A 10237-nucleotide genomic window follows, 5' to 3' on the forward strand; every position below is an offset into this window, starting at 1 on the left:
CAGCGGCAGCGCGGCGTCGAGGTCGCGGCGGCGCGCGGCGAGGCGCTGGTGCAGGTAGCGCGCCACGCCCTCGCCGGCCCAGCCCTGCGCGTAGAACGCGGCGCGCCGCTCCTCCTCGGGGTTGCCGCTGGCGCTGCCGCTCATCGTCTGCGCACAAACCGACTCGCTGTACACTACACGCCGACTTCACTCGCACGTCACCCACGTCACAGCGTTACGTCAGCGCAGAACGTGTTCGTTCCACTTCTTATATTTGTGCTAACGCAACAATAAGACACTTCTTTCCAAATTTTGAGAAATAAAAGAAAACGAACCTTGAGGTCCCGAGCCTGGCTGAGCAGCCACTTCTGCGTGAACTGCTGCGGGTCCTTGCTGAAGCTGAGGAAGAACTCGCGGTTCGTCTTCAGCTGGTTGATCGTGTCGACCTTAATATAAAACAGTTATTTATACAGAACTTTTCTTTTTACGCTTTATTACAATGATTCGTGTGTTTTTGAGTCAAAGGGTAACCAAGCAAACTCTAATCTTGCTTATTTAACCGATTTAAAAAAAAAGAGAGTCACAGGACAGAAGGAGGCGGGACACCCACCGTCTCGTGGATCTTGGCGTCGAGCCCCTGGATCTCGTGCTGGTTGGCGGTGCTGAGCAGGAAGTTGTTCATCTGCGCCTTGAGCGTGTCGTCCACCTCGACGTCGATGTCGTAGCAGGCGGTCTGCTTGGCGTCGTGCGGCGGCTCCACGGAGATCATGTGGTTGATGACGATGGGGTCGGGCGCGTGCAGCAGCGGCGCCAGGCGCGCCGGCACCTCGGCCAGCTTGAGCCGCGCGCAGCCGAAGATCTGCTCCAGGTACTTGTCGCACAGCACGAACTCGCGCTCGTGCGGGTCCTGCAGCCGGTGCGTGCGCACGTACTGCCACAGCGCGTTCACGATCACGGGCCGCGCCTGCGTGTGCACGCCCAGCAGCCGCGCCAGCCGCCCGTCCAGCTTGAACTGCAGCGGCTGGTAGTCCAGCAGCAGCAGGATGGTGCAGCGCACGTTCTTGTAGCCGGGCCGCTTCACCTGGAACCCGTCCGTCTCCTGCGTCGTGAGCGTGCGGTGCCACTCCACCAGGTGGTTGTCGGGCCCGTACAGCTCCTTGTCCAGCTCGATCACCAGCGACTTGAAGAACGACGAGAACTTGCGCTTCACCTGCAACCACAATCGCGACCGCGGCTAGTACGCAATACGAGTGCAATTTGTACGATGTGACCTTTCAAACCTAGCACTTTACCTTGTTTGGGTCGTTTTTGGAGTCATCCAAGAGGCGACCTTCGACTCTTAACTCCCACGACGCCACTGCATTGTCACCTTGACCTATAAAATTGACAAAAAGCATACATCAAATGCAAGTTTTACAATAAAACAATTCAGTTTTCATACATTACTTTTATTGAGTTTGCGGCTTCTGCTGATATACAAATATAATAAAACTAAGATGCTAAGATAAAATAATATGTGAGGTGCTCTAAGACTAGGTTAAGTGATGATATGCCAAGGGGAGCAGGCAAAAATTGATGAAAATAAATAAATGAAGGCTTAAAAAAAGAGAGAAAAAAAGTTGCACGCATACACAAGTTATATCTGGAACTAACAAATTAATTTTATTAATTTTATTTAACATAAGACGATGATGATGCGTTCGGAATGTTTGCATGTAATGGAAAATGGAGATCAAATCTAAAATTCTACATTCATATCAGACTAATAGTAGAAAGTCCGCACCGGGGTAGAATGTATTGGAAATGAAGATGCGTAGCTTCCTTTTCTGTTTCATGGGCCGCTTGAGGGCCTCCTGGATGTCGAGGCGCTTGCGCATGATGGTGGCGTCCAGCTTGCGCTCGAAGGTGAGCAGGTCCATATAGGCCTGCGACTCGGGCACCAGGTCGCGCACCTTCTGCGGCAGGATCTTGTCCGCCAGCCGCTTCTTGCGCTTGCCGCCGCTGCCGCCGCCCACGCCGCCGCCGTAGCCCTCGCTGGAAAACCGCATGTTCTTGATTGATTGATGATTCACTCTTAATCCTCGTAATATATTCAAACTCAAACATTTCTTTCTTTAATTAGACTTCTTAAAAAAATATTTTGAATCGTCATAACATAACTTTTACATTTACCACTGGTCCGATAGTATATAAAGCAGTTTCTACAGAGAAGAGCAGAGAAGAAACTAGTTGCTTTTAAAATCATGTCAATTTTACATATTAATTCTATATAATAATTAATATTAACATAACAATGATGCCAAAGAACTGTCCTGTGGTTCTAAAGCAACAACGTTCCATGGATTTTCTAATTATATCTTATATCTTTAAACGAGCAATTATATATACATACATATATATTAAATAGTTAAGAGATGTAGGTAAATAGCAGTGTAAATCTCTATGATGGTATGATTATATGGATGTAATGGAAATTATGTATTATGAAGGATGCTATACAGAATTTAAAAAAATAATAATAATATTAAATAAATACTAGCTGTGACCCGCGGTTGAAACCGCGTAAGTCCGTATCCCGTAGGAATATCGGTATAAAAAGTGCCTATGTGTTATTTCAGTTGCCCAGCTATCTACATACATATATATATATATATATATATATATATATATATATATATATATATATATATATATATATATATATATATATATATATATATATATATATATATATATATATATATATATATATATATATATATATATATATATATATATACATCCATATAATCATACCATCATAGAGATTTACACTGCTATTACTGCACCCTAACTCATACATAAACTGACACACGCAAACTCACACACACTTACACACACATTTACTTTACAATTTACCTAGTTATAATACTTAAGTAAAGGAAGAGTGGGTCCTCCTGACACAGGTTTTTTCTTAAGCTTACTAGGATGCCCCTACTACTCCATATTTTGTAAAATTGGAAATGAAAAACTATTTTTATTTTTTTATTTATTTTAATCTTACACATAGTCATTAATGCTAAAGTGGCTCTCTGAACTAATACATACTTTTAATGTAGGATTTAAATTTGGGACTACCAAACTCTGCTAAATATATTTCTGTATATTTTATACATTCTTCATGGAATTCTTTTGTGAAAACGAATAGATTGTGCCATAAATGATTGCTTTACTTTACTTAGCTTAACCGTAAATGCCTGTTGAATATTATTTCTAAAACGATTATTATTTACTAAAGGCACGTCCCGCGTGCGGCACTCACCCGGTGTAGTGCTGCGGGCGCTGCTGCGGCGGCAGCGGAGGGCGCGCGTCGGCGGGCCGCTTGGCGGGCTGCGGCGGCGGCGCGGCGGGGCGCGGCGCGGCGGCGTAGGGCGCGGGCGGCGGGCCGGCCTGTGCGCCTGCGCCGCCCGCGCCCGCGCCGCCCGCCGCGCCGCCGTACCCGCCGCCCGCGCGCGCGCCGCCCGCGCCCGCCCCACCCGCCGGCGGCGGCGTGAAGCCGCTGCGTTGCTGCAATTTTTAAATTTTAACATTTATATGCTGACCAGTGACAACTTTAGTCGTCATAAACAGGTATTTTATTCATATAAATAAGATTTATTTAGTATACAAAACAATTGATCACAAGGCAGCATTTGAAACCCTATCTTGATTTACCATGGTAACGACTTAGAACGCCATGCCACCTTTGATCCCACTTCAATACTGGAATTTCTTCTATTGTTTTTTATAGAGGTGTATAAGGAGAACAATAAGCCATCTTTTTTATTTAAAATTATACAGGTTTCTCCAGTAGTACAAGTACATAGTCTATATGATATTTATTTTAGAGTTTTTCCTACTATCCTACTAATATTATAAATGCGAAAGTTTTTAAGGATGTCTGTATTTGTTACTCTTTCACTCAAAAACTACTGAACCGATTGCAATGAAATTTTGGTATGTAGATAGCTGGACAACTGGAATAACATACAGGCAACTTTTTATTATGATATTTCTACGGAATACGGACTTATGCGGGTGAAAACGCAGGGCGCAGCTTGTTTTTCATATTGATTGAACTTGTCAAGTGTGTTAGTTGATATCATCATCATCATCATCATCAGCCCATATATGTTCCTACTGCTGGGACACAGGCCTCCTATGAGGGTTCAGGCCATAATCCACCACACTGGCCAAGTGCGGGTTGGCAGATGTCACATGTCGTCAAACTTTTGATTCTTGGACGTGCCGGTTTCCTCTCGATGTGTTCCTTCATCGTTTAAAGCAGTGGTGATGTTATCCACATGTTAGTTGATATAAATTGATAAAAATGATACTGCCTACCTTTTACTTTTGTGTTTAACATTGCAGTGTATTATAGGAACTCAAACAAGAGAAGAGTTCAACTATATTTGAGAAAGTTTCTTTAAGAGTGTCAAATCTTTTAAATATAAGTATCTTTTAGATATAAGTATAACACAAACAGATGCAGGAGCATAAAATTTTTCCCTTTTTTATTTCTTTCATAGCCACACAATAGTGGTTTACATAGAATCACTTAATATGTGTATTTTCTCATTAAAAAAATTGACACAAACATTATTTAATATGTTACAATCACACATTTAACATACATCAGTGCATGGTTAAATTTTTTACACATATTATATATTAAAGCTTATTTGTTTCTTTGGCTTCGAAATTTGCGTCAATGGTTTTAAAAAATTGATATAGCACTAATGATCGCCAAACTCCCAAAGGAGAAGGCACTATAAGAAGTTTGTTTCTTTTTACTTACGTTATTTTAAACAATACGAGCTATATAATATAATAAAATCTTATTACTCTACCATCATACTCACTGGAAAGTTAGGCCCCGCGTAAGGTCGTGGCGGCATCGGAGAGCCCTGAGGCTGCGCCGGTCCAGGGTAGCGCTGTTGTGGAGGCATTGGACTCGAGGGCGGTGCGGGACTCGGCCCCCCCGTGGGAAATCTTTGAGCCATGATTGTGAGATCACTAATAAACTTATTTCATACTTCAAACACGCCAATTGTAAGTAGGTTGTCACCGAGTTTTAATTACTGTACATATACCATCAACAAGAATAAATACAATATGCAGCTTAGAGATTATCAAAGTTTTAAAAACTTAGAAATGTATTTAACCGTATTCATGAAAATATTTCATTTACAAATAAAAATTCGTGTTCACTCGCATGTTTGACAATTTAATGACATTTATTTGACACTTATCGTAGGGGACGCGGACGCCATTTCTATTTTTTATCGTAACTATTCAATACGGATGATGGTCTTTTGGCCATCGTTGGAATGATTAATAATTAACCGGGTTCACTAAAATAGTAGTTTTATAAATAATTTCTGAATATTATATGGCTGCGTATCGGGCACCCTAAATTTTATTGATTTGAGGTTTCGAGTCGATAGAGGATAGTGTCTTTGTATAGTAAAACTATTTTTCTCGAGCATGCTTCGGCACGAATTGGGCCAGCTCGCACCTGGGAAGTACCACACCCCCACAGAAAACCGGCGTGAAATAATAGCTTGCTATTGTGTTTCGTGCGGTGAGTGGGGGAGCCGGAGGCCTATTTCCTTGTCCTAGCCCTTCCATCATCAATCCTTTCCTTATCCCTTTTCCCTTAAAAGCGGGCAGCGCATTCTCAGAGGTCTGAGCTTCTACGAATGTTCATGGGCGGTGGTGATCGTTTACCATCAGGTGAACCACCAGCTCAGTTGCCCGCTATGACATTAAAAAAAAAAATTATCCTGCATAATATATTAAGCAATATGATTCGATACTCTGTTATAACAATAGGAAAATAAACAGTTCTTTTTTCATTGTCTTATAAAAATGAAATGTTGTCTAATGTCAATTACTACTTGACATTGGCTATGTAATAGTTACGTGGTTAAATCTTTGTCTCACGAAAAAATAAAATAAAAAGAAACAAATGCTCTATGAAAATACCCGCGTAAATACAAACTTAACCATGATTTGAAGAACCACAGTAAATTGTGAAAATGTGTGAAATATATAACATAATATACAACAATAGATAAAACATTATAAATATTATAAATATCAACGTAGTGTTTTTTATTACTGAGCTTAATCATTTGCTTTAGGTATTAATATTTATTAAAAGCCGAATTTTACATTCCTTCCTGCCCAACGAATAAGACATGGTTTGATGTTACTGTTCATACTTCTGTTGATAATTCAGATGAAATGGAATAGGTATGTTTCGTAATTCGCATGAGTGACGTTCAATGCAACGTATCATAGGATTAGAAAAATTTAATGCTAAATGATTATATATGCTTAATCTCATTTTTAGATTATCATTAGCCCATATTTGTTTCCGCTGCAGAGCCTCCGGCTCCCCCACTCACCGTACGAAACACAGTGGCATGCCACTATTTCACGCCGGTTTTCTGTGGGGGTGTGGTACTTCCCCGGTGCGAGCTGGCCCAATTCGTGCCGTAGCGTGCTCGACTCCCACAATAACGGTAAATCTATTTTATGACCATTCAAAAGTGCTTCTAGAAGAAGTCAAATTGAATAATTTAATGTTTGAGTTTGAATCCGGCGCACCGTGTTGGCAGCGGAGACTTATAATTTCAATTTTTCAATTTAAAGCATCTATAGATGTTTTCGTCAGTAATGTCTTAAATAGTTTCTGAGATTTTGTTGTTTAGGCAACCTGATGTAATATGAGTATATTTTAATTGCGTTGACCAATTCTTTGTTTATTTAGGGCATGACAAGTAATATGTCCTCAAGTATTTGGTATTAATTTTAGCCTAAGACGGACTGACGGACAAAGAAATGATCCTATAATTTACTCGTTATCTGAGGTCGGGAAGTGGGAGGTGATCAGTTTAATATGTTTTTTCTCGATTATAAGAAAATTACAAGTCATGGTTACCGAAACCACAGTTGTAGCTGAGAAAAAAATGTACTACGTTTTTTTTAATTGTTTTTCACATAACGTCAAAATTTATATGGAATATTCAAAGGATTTCGTTTTTTAAATACGAAATTCGATGAACGAATGATAATCATATCAAATGAACTAGCGATCCGCCCTGGCTTCGCCCGTCGTATAGCGTAAAATATAGCACTAGGTGAAGTACGTAGTCTACATATCTAATGGCGAAAGTACTTTTGAAATCGGTCTAGTACTTCCTGAAATTTGTGTGGTCAAATAAATAAGCAAACTTTGCAGCTTTTTGTTATTAGTATAATCACAACTCACAACATAGTATAAAGCAAAGTCGCTCTCCGTGTCGTATGTATATAATAATAATAATAAAAAAACCCGCAGGGCATCTTGTGGCGAGGTGACGGGGAGTAGCGCCCCCGCGGTCCTTAGTTCTCCCGGGGGAGGTCCCTGTCCTCACCTCCGGATTGTCTCGTTGGCAGTTCGGAGTGAACAAGACCAGGTTCAGGATCCCCCACCTCTGGCTTGCCTTAATTGGCCGTCCAGAGTGGAGATGCAAGAGCTATATGCTCGGGGGTGGAAGTGTCTAATGGCGTAACAGCGGGAAAACCCAATCCGGGCCTGCGGGCCCGCGATGGTGAAACCGGTGCGCACCTCTCTACACCCCTAGCCAGTCAGCTGGTGTTGCCCCCTTGTTGCCATTTTAGGTAACTTTTTTGGGAGCCCATCGACCGAACTGGCAAGTCACCGTCTGCCACTATTTTTCAATTTTTCGAAGTTGAAAAGGCAGACGCCCATAGTTTCCCATAGACCCAACCTACCAATGCATCGAACACCCCCTTTCCATAGCCCAGTTTTTTCCATGCCATTTTTTTGCAATAGTCCTACATCGGCCGCGGATTGCCCAGGGCTGTATCTCTATAGTGCAGTCATGGGCAGGCTGCGGCTGGTGTCCCATAACACATTAAATTCTCTAAAGGGCCTCTGCGTGTTGGATCTGTGTCCCCACGTAAGCCTTCCAAAAGACCGGGTGCTTTCCTTCTGGAGGTACCCGAGTATTATGGAGAATAATAATAATAAAGCCTTTTTATTCCCAATCAACAATTTTAAACAATGTTACATGAGATACAAAAAAAAAAAAAAATTAAATTACACTTCTTGTTTATGTTTTACTACTACTATATGTTTTTTAAACTTTAAGTTATTTTTTTTTTTTTTGTTTATTTAATTTACTTAAGTCCTTTAGTATATGAACTTCAATCACTTCCATTGATCGGAACCTCTTCTCGGGTATAGGCCTCCTCCAACTTTTTCCAAATATCTCTATCTATTGCCATCTTTCTCCATTCTTTACCTGCTATTTTTTTATATCCTCAATCCATCTTTTTTTAGGGCGTCCAATTTTTCTTTTTCCCTTTGGTCCTTTCCATGTAGTTGTTTCTAATGTCCATCTTTTGTCTGTGTATCTTGCTATATGTCCCGCCCATTGCCATTTCTGTTTAAGAGCATACTTTAAGGCATCAATAATTTTTGTTTTACGTTTTATATTTGCACTTTTTACTTTCTGTATTTTTCTTATTTTTAATAAACTTCTTTTCATTGCTTTCTGGCATGCTACTATTTTCGTTTTTACTTTTGTATTGTATGTCCACGTTTGGCAACCGTATGTGAGGGTAGGTAAGACGCAGGTGTCCAATACCATTTTTTTTAGGTGGAGGGGAAATTCTCCTTTTAAAATTTCCTTTAAGGTCCAGATTTTTTTCCAACTTAAATTAGTACGCCGGGCAACCTCCAGTTCTTCGCTTCTATCTTCGAAGCATATTTGTTTGCCTAGGTAGATATAATAAGTAATATATTCAAGTGGTTTCTCGTCGTATGTATATATGCTTAGATATTTAAAACTACAACGGATTTTGATAGGGTTTTTAAATAAATAGAGTGATTGAAGAGGAAGGTTTATATGTTTTTTTTACCTATTTCCTTCTCCTAGCCCTTCCCAGTCCATTCTTTCTTTCCAGTCATGAATCCTTTCCTTATCCCTTATCCCTTAAAAGCGGGCAGCGCATTCTCAGAGGTCTGAGCCTCTGCGAATGTTCATGGGCGGTGGTGAGCGCTTACCATCAGGCGAACCACCAGCTCAGTTGCCCGCTGTGACATAAAAAAAAAATTAAAAAAAATATGTATAACAACATCTATTTAAACACTCCGAATTTAAGGCGTGCGAAGCCGCGGGCGGTAAGCTAGTAATACATATAGATAAAACGGCTTACAATATCGACAAGTTTCTATATTTTATTATAATATCAACGTGTGTTACAATCTATAAATGTGGTTCTATCTTGCAAGCACTTAGGGTAATACTTTGAAGCCTTGCATATCAAATGAAATGGAATGATTAAATTTTATATTTATCAAACATTAGTTAAATTTTTGATAAATTAGTGTATGATTACGAATTTGTCATTTTAATGAGTCCTTTGGTAGGCTTACGTGGGGACAGATCCAACACACAGAGGCCCTTTAGAGAGTTTAAATGTGTCGGCCGATGTTACACTATTGCAAGTTAGGAAAATTTAATATGGTCTATAGACTAGGATGCTAAATGGACTGGTGTTGGTAACTTCGAGATACTATGGCACCTGCCTTTCTAGTGAATGAAATGAAATGACTCGTCCTCGACTATATGGGCCTCCTAAATAAGTCGCAGCAATGATGCAACAAGGAGACAACGTATCATGAGCAGCTAACGGTGGAGAGACTTCGTTGGACTTTTAACTAGGATTACGCGCTCCCTGAGGGTACAGCATCATGGACCCCAAGATTGTTAAGTTCTTTTTTTCAAATGAATTTGCAACGCTGAGCATAGTGTTATAATAATTGATGACGCCGCCTGTCACAACTTGGTACCATAAATTGCCGTTTCATTTTACTGTTGTATTAACAGATTTTCGCCTGCTACCGCTATACCGACGCTCTTGTACTACATGTTCGTTTACGTGCTTTACCCACTTGAGGTATGCTCTTTTTGTTATTTAATTGAAAGCTATGCATTGTCTGGTAAAGAGTAGCTCAGCTGTTATATACCTTAGAAACATTTTAATTAACACACCTGAAATCTCATCACATTTACATAATATAAACCTATATTTAATTAAAAATAATAAAAAAAAACATATTTCAATAAGACAAAAAACTCATTTAAAACTTCTATTGAAGGATACCCCACTTGCATAAATAAATTTTCATTCCCTATTATTCCATTCGAAACACTTCCCA

General features: G+C 40.2%; 1 protein-coding gene across 1 annotated transcript in view; it reads right to left on the reverse strand.

The window, feature by feature from the left end:
* Positions 1 to 5226, reverse strand: part of LOC119834810 (brahma-associated protein of 60 kDa) — a 5404-nt gene extending 178 nt beyond the window's left edge. The window contains exons 1-8 of the mRNA XM_038359321.1: positions 4860 to 5226; positions 3409 to 3525; positions 3281 to 3348; positions 1763 to 2013; positions 1272 to 1354; positions 590 to 1189; positions 315 to 425; positions 5 to 147 (exon numbers count right to left, since the gene is read on the reverse strand). Coding sequence (XP_038215249.1) covers positions 5 to 147; positions 315 to 425; positions 590 to 1189; positions 1272 to 1354; positions 1763 to 2013; positions 3281 to 3348; positions 3409 to 3525; positions 4860 to 5000 — 1514 coding nt within the window. The 5' untranslated portion in view covers positions 5001 to 5226. The remainder of the gene's footprint in view (positions 1 to 4; positions 148 to 314; positions 426 to 589; positions 1190 to 1271; positions 1355 to 1762; positions 2014 to 3280; positions 3349 to 3408; positions 3526 to 4859) is intronic.
* Positions 5227 to 10237: the final 5011 nt, after the last annotated feature.

This window comes from Zerene cesonia, chromosome 20 (assembly GCF_012273895.1).
Source record: "Zerene cesonia ecotype Mississippi chromosome 20, Zerene_cesonia_1.1, whole genome shotgun sequence".
Lineage (NCBI taxonomy): Eukaryota > Metazoa > Arthropoda > Insecta > Lepidoptera > Pieridae > Zerene > Zerene cesonia.